The 18333-nt window shown below is 41.3% G+C and overlaps 1 protein-coding gene across 4 annotated transcripts in view; it reads left to right on the plus strand.

Annotated features, from left to right (window-relative positions):
* The window catches only part of TRPS1 (transcriptional repressor GATA binding 1), a 553271-nt gene extending 535452 nt beyond the window's left edge, over positions 1–17819 (plus strand). For all 4 annotated transcript variants that reach the window (XM_078686866.1, XM_078686864.1, XM_078686867.1 and 1 more), the window contains one exon: positions 13688–17819. In XM_078686866.1, coding sequence (XP_078542992.1) covers positions 13688–14752 — 1065 coding nt within the window. In that variant the 3' untranslated portion in view covers positions 14753–17819. The remainder of the gene's footprint in view (positions 1–13687) is intronic.
* Positions 17820–18333: the final 514 nt, after the last annotated feature.

The following is an 18333-nucleotide window of genomic DNA, read 5'->3' on the forward strand; positions in this document are numbered from 1 at the left end:
AGGGGCCGCATATACAAATTAAACAATAAGGGGGACAACGAAGAGCCTTGGGGGACCCCACAAAAGGAATTGGTTTTAGCAGCAAAAAAAGAGCCTAGGCAGACAGCTTGGGTGCGTTCGGATATGAACGATTTTAGCCAGGCCAAGGCAGAGTCTCTGAGACCTGCCTGTTCGACACGGTTGACCAGAATGGAATAGTCAACCGTGTCGAAGGCCGCAGACAGGTCAAGGAGCACCAGGGCTTGGTGAAGATTTTTGTCAGCGTTGGACCTCAAGGTGTTCTGGACAGCCAGTATTACTGCTTCAGTCGAGTGACCAGGCCGAAATCCTGCTTGGTTAGGTTGAAGATAGCCCGATTCCTCCACAAAGCTTGAGAGGCAGTTTGTAACATGAGCCTCCAACATTTTGGATAGGAAGGGCAGCAGGGATATTGGCCGGTAATTCGTGAAGTCCAGCGGATCGATACCAGGTTTCTTAGTGAGAGGTATCAATAAGGCCTGCTTGAAGCTGCTGGGCACTATCCCAAGAGAGAGAGAGTTGTTAAGCAAAGGTATCATGCTATTAGGAATGGCCCGGCCAATTTCCCTCATGATTTGAGGGGGACAGACATCCATAGGGGAGCCTGATTTGACTCTAGATAAAAGTTCTAAAAAAACTTGCAGATCAATAGGGGGAAAGGAGTGTAGGGTTGAAGAATTAAAAGAAATGTCTTCCACCGGGGCACAAGCTGGAAGTGTGGAGATGTTCTGTTTAATCAATAAATCTCTTTTCGCTAAAGAAGTTATTCAGGGAATTACATAATGCTTGAGTGGGAACTACGGGGGGAGTAGTTCTGTCATCATTACATAAATCATTCACTATCCTGAAGATTTCTTTCGACTTGTTGGTGGCGTTTAAGATTTTAGATGAAAAGTAGGCGGTCTTGTGGTTATGTAGAATTTTTTGATATGCCTTCCTGGCTAGGCAGTAAGTAGCCCTGGCTAGAGGACAGTACTGGGAGCGCCATAACCTTTCCTGTTGCCTCACTTCCAGTTTTAATTTTTTAAGCTCAGGTGTGAACCATTTGTGTGCGTCCGAGCTCCTAGAGCTACAAAGACGCATAGGAGGAGCAAAGATGTCAATCGCTGAAGTAAGCCATTCTTTAAGCCGATAATCGGCCTGCTCCACATTAGTAGTCTCAGGGGGAAGGGAAGTATGTAAAAAATTTAAAAATGCTGGCATATCCATGGAAGTCCATTTCCTGATGGTCTTGCTGGTTTGTAGCTTGAATTGATTGGTCTTATCTAACTGAAATGAGAAGCTTATACTGTAGTGATCAGACCAACAGCACGGTTTTATGTCAATCGAGGATAAGGATAGGTTCAAGGACCAGATTTGGTCGAGACTATGACCTTTCTGATGAGTCTCAGTGCGAATATGTTGTATCATATTGAGGTCATCAAAAAGGTCTTTCATCTCTGCAGCCTGGGGGTCTTGCGATAGATTGTCAAACCAATAATTTAGGTCCCCGACCAAAAGTAGTTTAGGATGGTTAATGACCAGCGGGGCCAGTAGCTGTGCTAAGGTAGATGGAAATGTAGCCATGGTTTGGGGTGGGCGATATAGTAGCACCAGTGCAAGTGATCCATTAGGGGTGTCTAATTTGGCGACAATATTTTCTGTATTGGGTAAAGGCAGGGATGACAGTTGTCTGAGTTGATGTTTCTTATGAACAATAATGGCCACTCCTCCCCCAGTTTTCCCTCCCGGGCGTATTGCTGACAGTATGTAATAGTCTGCTGGTAGGGCAGCTAGAATGTCCGGTAGGGAGTCTGGGGTGAGCCAAGTCTCAGTCAATAGCAACATATCCGGTTGTATGTCCATTAATAACAGAAAGATGTCCGCCTGATGTTTAGTCATAGAGCGGGTGTTTAAATATATACACCTAAACGAGCAGATAGTGCTGGGTGTGGTAGTAAGCATCGCGTACTTAGGGACAAGGTCAGCAGTAAAAGTAGCGGGAGTGCTTATACCCAAATGAGTAATTCGTTTGGCCGTGTTGTGAGGGACGGGTGGACACATCGTAATGGTTGGTCTCAGCGCTAGTAAATCAGCGGATGTGTATGTGTAGGAGCAGGCACTATCCTTCGCCCCGAGCCCCGGACGCTCGCGGACGAGCGCAGACGAGCTTGACTCTAGCGCGACTCCGGCGCGCCTCCGTCGCGCCCGCTGCGCTCCCTCCAGCACATTACGTTTTATGGGAAGGAGCCTTGAGCAACTGGACCGCTGCCTCAGGTCCCAGTGCTCTCGGACTCCTCCCAATATGGCGCCCGCTCTCACCACCAGACCGGCACCAGGAGCCGCGGTAGATGAGCCGCCCTCCACACAATCGGCAGGGGAGCCGCGGTGGACCGGGGCAGAGGGGCCGCTATCTGAAGGTGAGTAAAAGGTGGCGCTAGTAATCAGCTGCGCGGCATGCCTTAAACGATGTAATTAACAAACACCTTCAGCCTGAAAGAGAATCTGAGAAAATGAAAACCGTTTTAGTCACAGTTACTCAGTGAGGCATAACATTAGTGCAAATAAGCATGGATCAGTAGTTAAAAGCAAGGTTTAAAATAACGAGCAAAGTTCTCAAGATATGCCCTGTGTGCTGTCTCTCTTTCAAATGGCGCCGGGATGCTGCCACCAACCCGGAATCCAGTTGTGTAGCGTTACGCATCCAAAGGTACATTGAACTTAAAGTGTCGCATTTTACATCTAAAGAGAACTAAGCTATTTCTAACATTTTTGAAGTACAGTATTGTGGATTTTTGTTGTTTGTGTTCTTGTGTTAAGTCTATATAAAAATACTTATTTTTATACTACAACTTGTATGGTGTCCATCTGTAGTGTTGTTACTGTATTAATGTATGTGTTCACAAATGCTTTACACACTGCCTCTGAGATTAGCCTGCCTGCTCGTGCCAAGCTACCAAGGGGGTGAGCAGGGGTTATTTTAGCAGTGTACTCCCCTTAACCTGACTAGACGCAAGGGTCCCTATTTTGACAAAGGTACCTACCTCTGTCAACTAGAGACCCCAAAATCAAACAAATAGTGAAGTGGGGCTACTGTGGGGGCCTACTGCTCTATAAGCTGCCCCCAGAGCTTAGTATTACTGTAGTGGTGCCCCTCCTCCTTCATGAGCACCACAGAAAAAAGGCAGGTGAGTGACCGTGCACTGTGAAGGGTCTATGTAGCCGAGGCCTATGTATTTTGGACTAAACCATCAGTGCCTGTAAATATTTCTCTTTTTCCTTTCTTTGTTTTATACAACCAAGCACTCACTGGCACGTGTCTTGGCCCTGTGTGTGCCCCTACTCCTCAGTAGGACACCTGCACGCTCAAGCTAAGGGCATGGTCATGAGCCCAATTCGATGCAGCCACACTAGCTCCAGCCAACAAGGCACACCCCGACTTGTAGACAGAGTAGCTGGTTTTGGGTTGTTTTTGTCTCTTTCTTTCACTTCTCTGGTTTTTCCCTGCATGGGTCCTGCATAGGCAGGGAGCAAGGGAGATTCAGGTGGCTCCAATGAACATGCCAGGTGCTTCCTGAATCAGGCAACATTGGCAGCTCAGCCCCTTCGTTGGTCAAATGTCTATAAAGTTTGATTTATTCAGCAATGTTTCCCCCAGGGCCCTGCCGCCCAGGGTTAAGATTACTTTCTGCACGCCCTCGCGGATTTAGCCAGCTGGTCTCCCTGGAACACTGTACATCTTGGGGAGAATGCCTAATAAGGTGCAGGAGGCGTAATTGAAATCTGAACTTTCACTCTCCAAAGGCGAGTCGTTTATTAAAAACCACACTACTCTTCTGTAGTGGACTCTGTGATATCACTCAATTGAGTGTATTTACCAAATTCAGCGAGAAAATCTATTTCACACAATGCAGCTTTCTACTGGCTGTTGTGAAAGGGAACGAATTATACTGGATTTAATGTTTATTTTGTCTGTATTTTTAATAGATTGTGAAGTAGAGCAGGGTTTTTCACATGGTTCTTACTTATTGCTAAAGCCCACAGCTAAATATGAAAGGGGAACAACATTTCTTCAAACAATGTTTCGTTCAGCATTTTGTTAGCCTGCCTTTCTCTGGTCTATGCGTTTTTAAACATTATCTGAAAAAGTATTTTAAATAGCTATGATCTGCAATGGGCCTGCTTGTGTCATCAAATCACAAACAGTGAAGAGTGCTTGTCCAAAAGACCAGTCCTCTTTCCTCTTGCTAGCTTAATTTGTTCAAATTTTCTACCGTCTAATCAGATACAGAATGTGAATCCCTTGAAGAAAAGAAAGATATTATCGACCTAGCAATTGTCTCCATTTCTGTAATGTGTAGCCCTCCTGTCAACACTATGTCATCTTTTCTTAAGTCACTGCAGTGTGCAGGTGAGACTTTCTTTAGGTGATGGATGCATTATTTGTCAGCTTATTGTAGGATATCACATATTTGAATGTGAAAACCAAAACCAGGTAATTGTTAAGAACCATAAAGGGATAACCTAAGCCAAATCAGTAGCCAGATCATTAAGGATATTGGGGTTCTTCCTCCTTGGGGCAAGAAGCATACTATAGGTGCAGCAAGAATGTCAGTGAATTTAGTGCAAGCAAGGAAAATGGAAACCTGGAATATTGGTTGGGTAGTAAAATACAGACATAAATGGGGTGCAGAAGGCCTCTGTATACTTCTAATTAAACCTACACCCCTGCAGCATTCTGGGAAATAGTGCACTCTGCTCCTATAGCTTTTGTGATGTCTGTGGGACATCAGTAGAATGCATAATACATGTTACTGTACTATTTTCAATTATTCCAATAAAAAACGTTAAAATGTGGAGTATTTACTTGTTTAATTTGTTCTACACTGGTGGGTTTCTACTCTTTTTCTGAGGTCTCTATATCCATTTGATTTACGACAAGCAATTCTTTGGCAATTGGTGTTGTGCAAAAGTAACACTCCCAAATTGCCAAAAGGTGACACTATAATGGTACAAATGAAGAAAAAAGTAAATAAAATCAGTTATCAGCTATAAAATAAACATTGTCACATAATGCCGAACCTATACACACACTATCACAGTTATCTGCAAAGGGTGAACAGATATATGCTTATGGTAACTAACCTTTGTAGAAACACAACAGGCAAAGTCAGATGATGTTTGGCATCAAGTGCAGACAATTATCTTAAGAAAGGAATGACAATGTCATCACAGTACTTGGTACACACTTTACTTAGGTAAAAAGAGATTGCAGAGTTTTGGAAAAATTGAAAATCATTATCAGGGTACAGAATAAAGATGTTATCATTTAGTGTTATCAAAAGAGTAGCAAACAATATGATTTCTAATTATAGTCAATTGAACATACACTGTATAGGAATTTCAGCAACACTACTTGAATTCTTGTAGTACTGATCAATTGTTTATAAAATAACAAAAACCAAACCTTGAGGACTACAGCACTAAATGTCTTTTACTTTGCTGGTAGAAAGTGAAAACATCATCTAACTTTTTACTACTAAATAACAGGAGAAGAATACATGTTCCCCTATGGACCAGCCATTTCACTTTCACCATTCGGGGGTGGGTGGGAGCTCTCAGTGCCTGGAAGTTTCAAACTAGTGGATCGTATCTGTCAAGTTCATTTTCATAGTTTGTGCACTTCAAAGAAATTGTCCATTCATAACCACTACAGCATGTGTCAAGATAATTGGTCGAAGACAAGAAGGCAGGTGTACTGAGAGTAGGCGGAGTAGCTAGTACTTTCCCTTGTTAGAGTGTGATAGGTCTTTGTCAGTGCAACACATGATTAAGGACAGTTTGAATGAAACAAAGAAGATAGAACTGCAGACATTGCAAATATAGGACTGATTTTAATGGGTGGTTGCAGACATGTCAGGAGGAAAATATCCCTTGGTTCTTTTTTGCTGTGCAACCGTTTGATTTCGACAGCCTTCCTGTTTTTTAATGGTAGTATAGCACCTGAAAAAGATGAAATGTGTTAAAGCAACTCTAGTGTGTTGATGTTGTTTGTAACATCTGAAACCAAAACAAGGAACACGTTCATGACAGTTAATTAGTTAATTAACAGGCCTAAAAGGAATAAAGGAATTGTTTTTGGTCATAGCAAATTTCATATGTGCACACACATATATATATATATATATATATATATATATATATATATATATATATATATATATATACCTACTGACAGTCACCAGTAGGTAGTGATAGTTAGGACCTAGTTTCCATAGGAAAAGCATTTTTTGATATGCCAATATCTTTAGCGTCGACGAATCTTTAAAACGAATGTGGCTGTCAGGTCAGCTGCAGGGTTGAAAGTTTCGGGGTGATTCGTCAAGCTGGGGCAGAGGAAAGGGGGGGCTCAAAACGCCTTTTTTCCATGTTAATTTCCATAGTTTGAAACTGACGAAGGCAAGAGCCGAAAACGCGTTTTTCTGTTTGTGTGCAATAAACCGAAGTGGTTTAATTTACTGGGAGTGCTGGTTTTCTGGCTTTGTGTCAGGGGAGCTGTAATACGTAAAGCGGCACGCCGCCGCCTTTACTGGCACCCACTCGGCTTGAGTGCGGATTCTCATGGGCGACCTGGAGCTGTGAAAATTTGAAACCTGAAACCGCACCGCCACGAGGAGTCGGTGAAAACCTTCCCTGTCCCGAGGAGTACGTGCTCGAAGGTGGAGCTCCGAATACGATGAAGGGCAGATGAAGGTAGGAGATACCCGACATCCTTGATATATAACGGCACGAGTGAAGTAAAAGGCACACCCGATTTCCAACAATTATCCTAACATTTAAATAAATGTTTAGTGACTCAGCGCGCCGTGAGGTGGCAATCGGCATTTTTAAGGGACGTCCTGGAACTACAACACAGGGCGGGACTCAGGAACCAGATACAGCGCACACTAACTTGAAGAGCAAATATCAGCAGCTCGAACGGCTCTACGAACGCGAAACCAGGAAGTGGTGGGAAGCCACTAGCTTACAGCATTATGTAGATGTAAATCGCGTTCCCCGCAGCCTCCGAATATATACAGTCCCCGCATATGAGAATCCGGATCCGGATTTACTCACTGAATGGGCGGAATATACGGCACATTCGTGCGCAGGTATGTTAAGACTATTGATAAAATTTGCATGGAAGGACCGCGAGAAAGCGCTGAAGGACATCGAAAATCTAGAGTTAGAAATTCTTGAGTTGGTGGATCAAGAACAACTCGACAAGGAGAAAGAATCTATGAAAGCAAGACTTACAGTATATGAGAAAAGAATTCATCAGAGGAAACAACAAAAATTCGAATGTGACGCTCGGGACTACGAGCTTGGAAGGATATTGACCTTCGCCCGGAAGTACGATGCTCCACGCCGCGACTTGAGGGCAAAAAACCTTAAATACAAGGAGAAACAGCCCACACAAATAGAAACCTCAGAATCAGAGGTAACGAGTGCGGAGCAGTCAGAGGAAGAGAGTACAAGCAGCACACGGCCGAAGGAAAAAGCAAGATGCCAGCCTTCTTTTCACGAGGAGTTCGATCTCATACGCCAGGATTGGCTGAGGGATGGGAAGAAGCGACCCCCGGAAAAGTCACAAACTGCAAAAAGAGGCGCATCACGAGAAGAGGAGGGAGGAAACATAGAAAAAACAACTCGACAACTGAGGAATCGGCAACCCAGAAACAAGAAGAAGTGACAGAAGATTTAAATATAATTAATCTCTCGTCAAGACCTCTCACACAGAATGAAGAAAGGGTGCTGAAATTAGGATTGACATTCTGTCCGACCAGCTGCTACGAGTATACGCAGACGCGTATTGATCTATTTCTATTTGTCCGCAAAATAAAACTGTGGAAATTCTTCAAACAAAAAGCCCTTAAGGAGAGAGAACAAAGAACGGGGCTAGAAGGACGAACCGACCCATGTGATCCCTTTGACATCAATATTAGGGACTTGGAGAACATGGCGGTACTGGAAGAACTATTGGAAGAAAATGATCCCATCCCTCCTCCCAGAACGACAACAGTCGATAGAGGCATGAATATTGGCATTGTTCAGATTGGAGAAAACAGTAATCTGAAACCGCCTTCACGCTTTCTACCACAAACCCCTGTGGATGCCATAGACATCTTCTCAGACACTGTAAATCGAGAATTGCAGAGATTATCTAAAGAAGAGGAAAGCAATAAACACTCTGTAAAATGGAATTTGTCATCTAATGAAAGAGATGCCATTTTGAGCTTGGAGAAAGATGATTCAATTATCATCAAGCCTTCAGATAAGGGCGGAAACGTTGTTATTCAAAGCCGCCAAAATTACTGCAAAGAAGCTTTAAACCAGCTACAAGACTGTACTAACTATTCACCCACCACAGAACAAGAATACCTTACCAGTATCCGTGAATACCATCTATTAATTGATTACTGGTATGGCAAAGGGATCCTTTTCAAAAGAAGAACACCTCTATTTGCAAAACAAACAACCTAGACTACCGAGCTTTTACCATCTGCCTAAAGTTCATAAAGACCCCCTTAGACCACCTGGGAGACCCATTGTTTCCTCCATAGGAGGACTCACAGAGAAGATGTCGAAATTTATTGATCTATTTCTAGCACCATGGGTCACGCAATTGAGTTCATATACGAGAGACACCAAGGACTTCTTGCGACAAATTCAAGATATAGAGTGGGAAGATGACATGCTTATGATAACAATGGACATCTCCAGCCTATATACCAGCATTGGACACTCTGAAGGGATAAAAGCAGTAAAAACATTTTTGGACTTACGCCCTGCAAAATACCTGGAACACAGCAAGATGATTTTGGATTTCATATCATTTTGTTTGAACAATAACATTTTTGTTTTCCAGGGTCAGAGGTATAGACAGACAAGGGGGACGGCGATGGGCACCTGCTTCGCCCCAAGCTACGCGAATTTATTCGTGGGCTGGTGGGAGAAGCAGGTGGCCTGGGCCGATGAAAAGGCAGTGTGGGTAGAAAATTTGATTTGTTGGAGGAGGTACATAGACGATCTCTTCCTTATTTGGAGGGGATCTAAATCCTCGGCTGAGGAGTATATAATGGACCTCAACAAAAATGAATTGAATCTTAAATTTACCCACAACATAAGCAAACAGGAGGTCAGCTTCCTTGACTTAAGGGTCTTCGTAGAGTCGGGCATGATCCAAACTGCTCTTTACAGGAAGGAAACAGCAGGAAATTCGGTCCTCCATGGACGTAGTAACCACCCTAAATCCCTTATCAGCAGTATCCCCTATGGTGAGCTGTTAAGGATAAAACGTAACAGCTCTCTAGATAGAGACATTGAAGTAGCATCTGAGAGTAGCATCAGACGCTTTACATCACGAGGATACTCCCAAAAAGTTCTCACAAAAGCGAAAGGAAGGGTTACCAAAACAGATAGGGAAACTCTCCTGAAAGAAAAGAAGAACAAGAATACAGGTGGCAATGGTATAATACGACTAATTACCAACTATTCGGTGGCAGCGAATAAAATTAGAGCTATTATGCTTAGGAACGGGAAAATTCTGAAATCGGACACAGTCATTGGCAAGGATTTATCTGACCATCCTATGATAAACTTCAGGAAAACAAAGTCTTTAAAAGACAAATTAGTACGAAGTCACCTGCCAAAGATAAAGTCCAAGGGAGAACTACAGACCATGCATGGATCATTCCCCTGTGGGAAATGCAAGGCCTGCAGCTCAAGCAAAAGAGTGCTATCTTATAAAGTTCCCCATAAAGAGACTAAAATCAGAATTCCGAAATTTATAACATGTTCCACACCATTTGTCGTCTACTGTTTGCAATGTCCTTGTGGACATCGCTATGTAGGGAGCACAACAAAAGCAGTCAAACTGAGGATACTGGAGCATCAACGTGCCATCATGAACAAGGATGATAGTTATCCTATGGCTCGTCACTTCGCGATTCATCATAAGAGTGATAGAAATCTCCTTAGTTTTTTCAATTTAGACTGCATCACACAGGATTTGAGAGGGGGCGACTATAAACGTCAATTGAGACGTCTGGAGTCTAGATATATTATCGAACTCCAGACAAAATCCCCGGGAGGGATGAATTCGGGAGAAGAACTACTGTCACACCTGTAGCAATTAGGAACAATTCAAGAAGTTTAGCCGCTGAGAAACCTGAGCCTGCTAGGGACATACCCTCATGTATCAGTACTTTAATATGTTGGAAGATCATTACTGGAAGATCTCCTAGTATAGGAATACTAGCCTATCCAAGGCTCTATAAACTTGTAAATAAGGAGTGGTGTAGATACTTCCAACATTTGACGAATTTAATGAAATCTGTAGATAACTGTCATGATTTACTGTTGAATTAATTAATTCTGATTTGAAATGTCATGAATGCCCATTCAGGGCATTACAACTGAATACGAACTATAATATCAAGACAGTGTCACAGATCGCTATTTGATTTGTATTGATATGATTATTTGGACTTAATTTACCGTTTCAAGATGGCGCTCATGATTTTGGACCTTGGTCCCATTTCTATGTTTTCTATTTTTGCCACTATTTACATCCGCCTCGCCGCCGCCAGTTTGAAACTGACGAAGGCAAGAGCCGAAACGCGTTTTTCTGTTTGTGTGCAATAAACCGAAGTGATTTAATTTACTGGGAGTGCTGGTTTTCTGGCTTTGTGTCAGGGGAGCTGTAAGATATATATATATATATATATATATATATATATATATATATATATATATATATATATATATATATTATATATATACCTACTGACAGTCACCAGTAGGTAGTGATAGTTAGGACCTAGTTTCCATAGGGAAAGCATTTTTTGATATGCCAATATCTTTAGCGTCGACGAATCTTTAAAACGAATGTGGCTGTCAGGTCAGCTGCAGGGTTGAAAGTTTCGGGGTGATTCGTCAAGCTGGGGCAGAGGAAAGGGGGGGCTCAAAACGCCTTTTTTCCATGTTAATTTCCATAGGAAAATTTAGACATGGCTCCAACCCAGACTGCTGAACAGAATTACATTAAATAAATGGTGTAAATACATTAAGTAGTTCCTGAGAAATTTAAAGATTTCTCAGATATACACATTTGGCCGCGGAGGAGCTGCAAACCCTTCCGATCTCGAGCCTGCGATCTAATTGGCTGCCAAAACCTCAAACCAGTAAGTGTTGGCAGCTATCTTGTGACTCGGTTAAACCGAGTCACAAGAAAAAAAGGTCAACAATTTAAAAAAATCAAGAAAAGTGGTCAGGGTAGAAACGCCCAGACCCCATGGCTATTCTAAGTAGATAGTTCTTCTGTTTAATCATGCTTATCGCCAAGTAACCCTTTAGGGTATCTGTGTGCCTTACAAAACTATAAATAAATAAAAGAAATTGGGCCCCGCAAACCTGCTTGTGTTCACAAAGTGGAAAATTGCTGACACAACAAAAATGATAAGATATTTTTATGATTCAGATATCAAGTTCATCCAAATGTAGCGGGCCTCTTCCCAGACCACAGACACCCCCCTCACTTGCCCCATCTTAAAAACTACGACCTGCTAAAAAACCTCTGACCCAGCGTTTAATCCTGATCTCAAGATAGCCGCCCTCCCACTTTCCTTCTGGGCTATAGAGATTCATGGGGGCCGACTAATCCGAACTATCAAGGACTCGTCCTCCTGGCCTGACAAGTAGGCCGCTTCAGTGAGACCCTCTGTGATGCCCTTTCCTCTCCTGGGCAAAAATAATAGATCATCGTCCAGACCTTGACCAGCCTTCACCCAACCCTGTTCTCGCTCACCCACCAGGACCTTTACTCTGAGAACTTTCCCATGACAGCTGAGACCTAACCATTTTGACTGATGCTCAGTGGAGCTACCTCACGATCTATAGGGGAGATGGGCTCTGGATTCCCTACTTGACCATCACCTACCCAGCCGGTCTTTGGGCAAACTCTCCTGCGTCTCTCCTGACCTTATTTCCTTCCTCCCCCTACCCCCTTTCCCTACCCGTCTCCTCTCTACTCTTCTCCTCTTTCCAGCTTCTGACCTTTGCCCTCACCTGTCCTAGCCCTTTTTCCTCACCCTGTCCATATGCGAACTTTCCCTCGTCAATTTAGACCTAGCTATTTTGACTGATGCCCAATGGAGCTACCTTGTTTAGCTAAAGGGGAGACGGGCCGTGGATTCCCTCCTCAGACGTCACCTACCCAGTCAGTCTTTAGACAGACTTCCTTTCGTCTTTCTGTCGTCTCTTCCCTCATCCTCCCTCTTCACACCTCCTCCTTCCCCTCTCCACTATTTATGTCTCTTGTTTCTCTCCTCTCCCATTATATTGCTATTTCTTTGACGTAATGTGTAATTGTTATCATTTTGTGTAACATTGTGGAACGTAATGTAAAGTGCTCTGATACCTTCGGGTCTAGCCAGCGCTATATAAAACTCTTTTAAATAAATAAGCTCACATTCAAAATCTAATGTAGGAACCAGTTCACAAAATCACCTGAGCAGATTAATTGCAAAGCTAGGAAATGCACCCCTGTGTTATAAGCACTTAATCTCTGCAAAATCTGATGCTTTTCAGTTCAATAATTTTTACATCAGTGGGTAAAATATTCTTATGAGAAGTTGACCAAATTGCTCCAAAATTTCCAGGACTAAACGTACTCAGACATGGACTTTTTCTGAAAAGTTCATGCAGATTTGTCGAGCAGGGGAAATGATATCAGCGATAAAATAACTTTTTTTTCTATCGCACCACTATCATATCACTGTATTACTACTACAGTTGTATGATTGCACTGTAAGCTATGTGTATGTGTAAAATGTTGTTAGTCTTCATTACTTCATGGGGTGACTGTTGCCAACCCTTATCGATATGTCCAACTTTGCTTCCATACTTAATTAATATTCCTTTATTTTTCTTGATTAGAATTGTATTCATGTCCTTAATGTTGCTTGCCCCTTAAACTACAGTAACAAGTTTTCAAATGGCTTCATTTTATGTCCAAAAGATAATTCAGGAAATATGTGATATTGAGGTTGGCAATTATTGTTTATTTTGATCATATGATATACAATGTAAACCTTTGTTACATTTTAGATTAAACATTCTGGACATTATGTTTCTCAATTTCTCTTTTAATGGAGACACTAATATTATAATTGTCACAAAAATATAAAAAATTATCATAGTAAATTAAAAGAAGAAAAGCGTGTTCATTCTCGTGCCTGATCCCAATTCACAGATCCTTTATGAGATCCATATTTTTAGCCTTCCATTGTCTTCACTGGAGATCAATGCTTATTGTGTACATGCACAGCGTGTTTCCCACTAGATGCTCTCCGCGTTGTCTTGCACATCCCTTAGTCTTTTATGAAAAAAAATCTAGTTTCATCAAAACTCACTCCACCAATTAACATCCCACGAAAATGTACTGTCTATTATTATTTTTCTTAATACTTAGATGAATTTTAAAGGTTCCCGCATTATGAATCTGTGCAATTAGCAATATGTTCTTCATGTATCTGATGATTATCATAAGTAGCTCTTACACATGCATGAAATGAATATGTCCTTCGTTTGTGTATTCCAGGCTTCTTTTGACTGTTCATTAATTTTGGTATTCATCTCTTGCATTTAGACACCAAGGCCTTTGAATATCATTAAACAGAACAATGGTGAGCAGATCATCAGGAGAAGAACAAGGAAACGCCTTAATCCGGAGACCCTACACGCGGAGCACCTAAGCAAGCAGCACAGGGGGAGCGGTGAAGAGCAAGTGAATGGCAGTCCATTAGATAGGAGATCAGAGGAGCCTCCTCCTGAGCATCATCAGCGAGAAATCCAGCAGCCTGGCCTGAGTAAATACGAGGCCCAGGTGTCTTTGACTAAAAGCCATTCTGCACCGCAATCAGTTCTGGTTAACCAGACTCTGGATATTCACAAAAGGATGCAGCAGCCTTTGCACATTCAGATAAAAAGTCCTCAGGAAAATAATGCTGACCCAGGAAATAGTTCATCTGTATCGGATGGCAAAGGAAGCTCAGAGAGGGGCAGTCCAATAGAAAAATACATGCGACCTTCAAAGCACTCTAACTATTCGCCGCCAGGAAGCCCTATCGAAAAGTACCAGTACCCACTTTTCGGACTTCCATTTGTACACAATGAGTTCCAGAGCGAAGCGGACTGGCTTAGGTTCTGGAGCAAATATAAGCTGTCAGTTCCTGGCAATCCACACTACTTGAGTCATGTGCCAGGCCTACCAAATCCCTGCCAAAACTATGTGCCTTATCCCACCTTCAATATGCCTCCTCATTATCCATCTGTCACCACAGACAATGACATTCCTCTAGATTTGGCGATAAAGCATTCCAGACCTGGGCCAACTGCAAACGGGGCCTCCAAGGAAAAGTCAAAGGCTCCGCCAAATACAAAGGAAGACAGTTTACTGAATGTAGTTAAAGAGGAGAAAGTTGATAAAAGTACTCAAGATGAACTGTCAACAAAATGTGTGCACTGTGGCATTGTCTTTCTGGATGAAGTGATGTATGCTTTGCATATGAGTTGCCATGGTGACAGTGGACCTTTCCAGTGCAGCATATGCCAGCATCTTTGCACGGACAAATACGACTTCACAACTCACATCCAGAGAGGTCTACATAGGAACATTGCACAAGCTGACAAAGATGGAAAAACGCAAGAGTAATATTTTAGCACTTAGCACAATTAAATAGAAATAGATGTTCATGATGGAAGCACAGTAGCTTGAAATGTCTTATAAAGGCCTGCAGAGCAGTTTGCAGAACGCGGCTCAGCCATTTTGTGATGTTTGTTCCTTCTCGCTCTTTTAATGAAGAATGTTTCAAAAGCGAAGGATTGAAAAATATACAACTCTATCAAATCGGACGTGCTCTCTGCCCAACATGCATTAAGAAAGTCAGGTATCCTAATGTAATTTTAAAATTATATTATAGACCTGATTGGCTGGGGACGGAGTGGGTATATTTCAGATTGTTACAGTTTGTATCTTTGAGCAGGGTTGTATCTTCAAGGCCCCCTTCAGAGTGTTGGAGACCAAGCAGTAAAATCAAAATGAAAGTGGGATACCGTGAGTCACAGTGCATAGTGCTAACAAAGTGAGCAGTGTGCAACAAAGGCCGTTCTCTGGGAAGTGTTCAGAAGGCATGCATTCTGAGACACTAAGACGCGCCCCTACTCTCCCCCCGGCCCTCCTTGCTGCTGCTTCCCTCCCTTATTCTCAAAAGCTACAAACATCCATAAACCACCTGCCACCTTGAGAGGTTCTGGTAATATAACTTGTTTTCTCATGAAAAGGCAATGGTTACTGGCTTCATTGTAGTTAGAGAAGTACTCTTTTACACTAGATGACACACAACTGTAAACTTGCAAGTATACCGGAAATTATAATAGGCAATTCTATCACTTCCAGCTGTGCACGGCAATGCAACACTACTGGGCTAGGAACATTGGAAACAATGAAAGAACACCCTTAAAAGAGGCATAATATTTTGCCAATAAGGCATACAGTATTGCGAGAATATCCTAAGGATATATATGAGTTACAGTGGAAAGACATTTGTTTCTGGGTTGTAAAAAATATTTTAGATTTAATTAGAGGAGCAAAGCGGGTATAATTCTAAGGTATACTAAATTAAACTATAAGTTGCTTATCTTTAGACTTGTACTCGGTTCTTTTTTTCAGATTTATTTTTCTTTTATTTAGCCTTTCTCTCTATAGAGAACCTGCCGTGTCAGCTGCCTTAATGGTATAGGCAATTGAAATTAAATGCTTATATTGCTATGATCACCATGTGATGTAGCATATCATTAATGTTTTACAATATGCAACCAAACAGATGCATTTCTAAAATGACTAGGTCATCAGACTGTACAGTCAACATTATCCAATCCAGTCTTTCCTCAAAGTCTTGAAGTTGTAATAATTGCCAACTGCTATTTGGCACTAACAAACCGCAGATGGCAGTGACAGAATTTCACCTATTGTGTGCAGGCTTCCCTAATGAAGGAAAGGGAAGCAGTGCATGATGGGATGAACTCTCCTACCATCATGCAATTTTGTTGATTCTGAAATGGCTGAATAAGTAGCTTATTTTAAAGCAATTTAGAAACTCATGAAGGATGTAGCACTAAAAATATGATGCAAGTCATAAAAGTTTTCTATTAAGGTAGAATAATTGCATTCGTTTAGGACAGTGTGGGTGGTTCCTCGGTTTAAATGCCAGAAGAAGTGGGCCACCTAGTGGCAAGCAAGGGGATTTATGTGTAAGGGCCTCGGATTGTGCCAGAGTATCTTCTTGACTCCCTCTTATGAATATATAGACTGCAAAATAAACATTTGTGCCTTTGGCAGAATACTCTTAAATCATGAGTCCTGATATATCTTCTAGTACATATTTTTTTAATAAATGTTAAGAAGCTGTATCTATAAATACTTCTTTACCGTAGACCGACGATTGACATTTGCACTCCTTTCACGTGTAATCCTAGCCAAATTCCTAGAAACCTACTTCTTAGGAAAATGTCTTCTTTGTATTTAAAAATGTAAGCTTTGTACAATTAATGAAGGGAAAGCTCCTCGGCATATCTGCTCAGGGATATAGGACTACACAGCTACATCATGCAAATCTGGTAAACGGTGCTTTTCTAAGAGAACAGAAGTAGAACTTTTTCCACGTTGCATTTTCTCCTCTCTTCCAAAAAAGACAAACCTTGCAGCGGGAACTAGAAGACATTACAAGCTACTGGAGGCACTGTCAGATTAGCCTATTTCATTAAAGACGTTGGGAGAACAAATAGAAAAAAACTATTTTTCTAGTAAATATTAATGTATTACATTTCAAATAATGGTGCCTGACATATTGAATAATTATTTTCTACAGTGTACGTATGCAACAAAGATATTCCATCATGCATTTGAGTCATGTCTGGCTCTGCCTCGCTGTTTACATTTGCAAATGTAGCAAAAAAAGTTAATGAAGCAACTATTTCTATTGCAGTAGATATTTTTTCGTGTGCATTAAAGTTATAGAGAGTAACAGGAAATGACTGACTACATTCACCTAATGGTTTGGAAAACAAAGAAGGAAAATGAACATATTTTTATGCCTACTTAGGAGAAAGGGTAGCACTATTCATTCCAAGTACTTTTGTATTTTTAAGCTCTTATCTCACATTGTTATGCTTCAGTGATACATATATATCTTCCTTTTATTGCTTTGTCTATGTTTCAGAGGAAACATTTCAGAAATGATTTTACGTTGTGCTGTTTGACTATGCCGCCCTGATATTTTATTGCATTCTGTAGTAACATTGCACTCTATTTTAAAATATTAGCCAGCTGCTTTCTTTGATTTGTTTTGTATCGGTGTGTTCCTTTCTCACAGTGCAGGGCCCATGCCTCTCAAAGTTGAATGGCAAGTGCAGAGCAACTAGGACAACACGACCTTTAGCACCCATGAGTTTTAATTTTTGTAACTGTAAGAAAATACTAAATCAGGGCTACATTTTTCACTTGGTTTCATTGCAGACGTTTGCCAGTGTACCTTTCGTCAACGAACAGCAGAAAGAAAAATATGTCCACTGTTCGCTACATGGTTTATTGAGATGTTTTAATAAAACGCCATTTTAAGTATGTTTTGAGCTCACCTGTTCCCATGTAATAAAGTTATCATTTGTAGAAGATGAGTACAACTATTTGTTTCACGGAGTTGATAAAAAAGTATAAGAATCAACTTTGTTGTTTGTAGGTTTTGTGGCTAATTGTGAACATTTTTGAGCTTTTGTATGAATACACACCTTATGCCCCATCTCAGCACATGTATAACATAAAAGCAGATGTCATTCACATATCGTACATCAAACAAAGATTTTTTTTTAGGAGAGTGAATATGTCTTACGTTGCTGATCGGAAGATTACATTATCTCAACACAGGTATGATCAAAATGTTTTGCATTACACTCCGTCCACAGTAACTCGGTAGCATTGCTATCCATCTGTAGTAAGTCAATTACATTGTTATCATTCAGTAATAAGTCAATACTCTTCTCACCAGGAAGCCAGGATTGCTGAGATGGATTTTTATAAAGTTTTGTAATGTTGAACTATGCCACGTTGCCTTTCTTTTTGCAGCCTTGCAGCCTGGAGGACATCAACCATAACGTGGGAAAGGAAGTTAAAGTCCATAATCAATACAATACAAAATGTAAAATATACATGTACAATACAACATTAAAACTGTTATAAAT

Source organism: Lissotriton helveticus, chromosome 4_1, assembly GCF_964261635.1.
Source record: "Lissotriton helveticus chromosome 4_1, aLisHel1.1, whole genome shotgun sequence".
NCBI classification, from domain to species: Eukaryota; Metazoa; Chordata; class Amphibia; order Caudata; family Salamandridae; genus Lissotriton; species Lissotriton helveticus.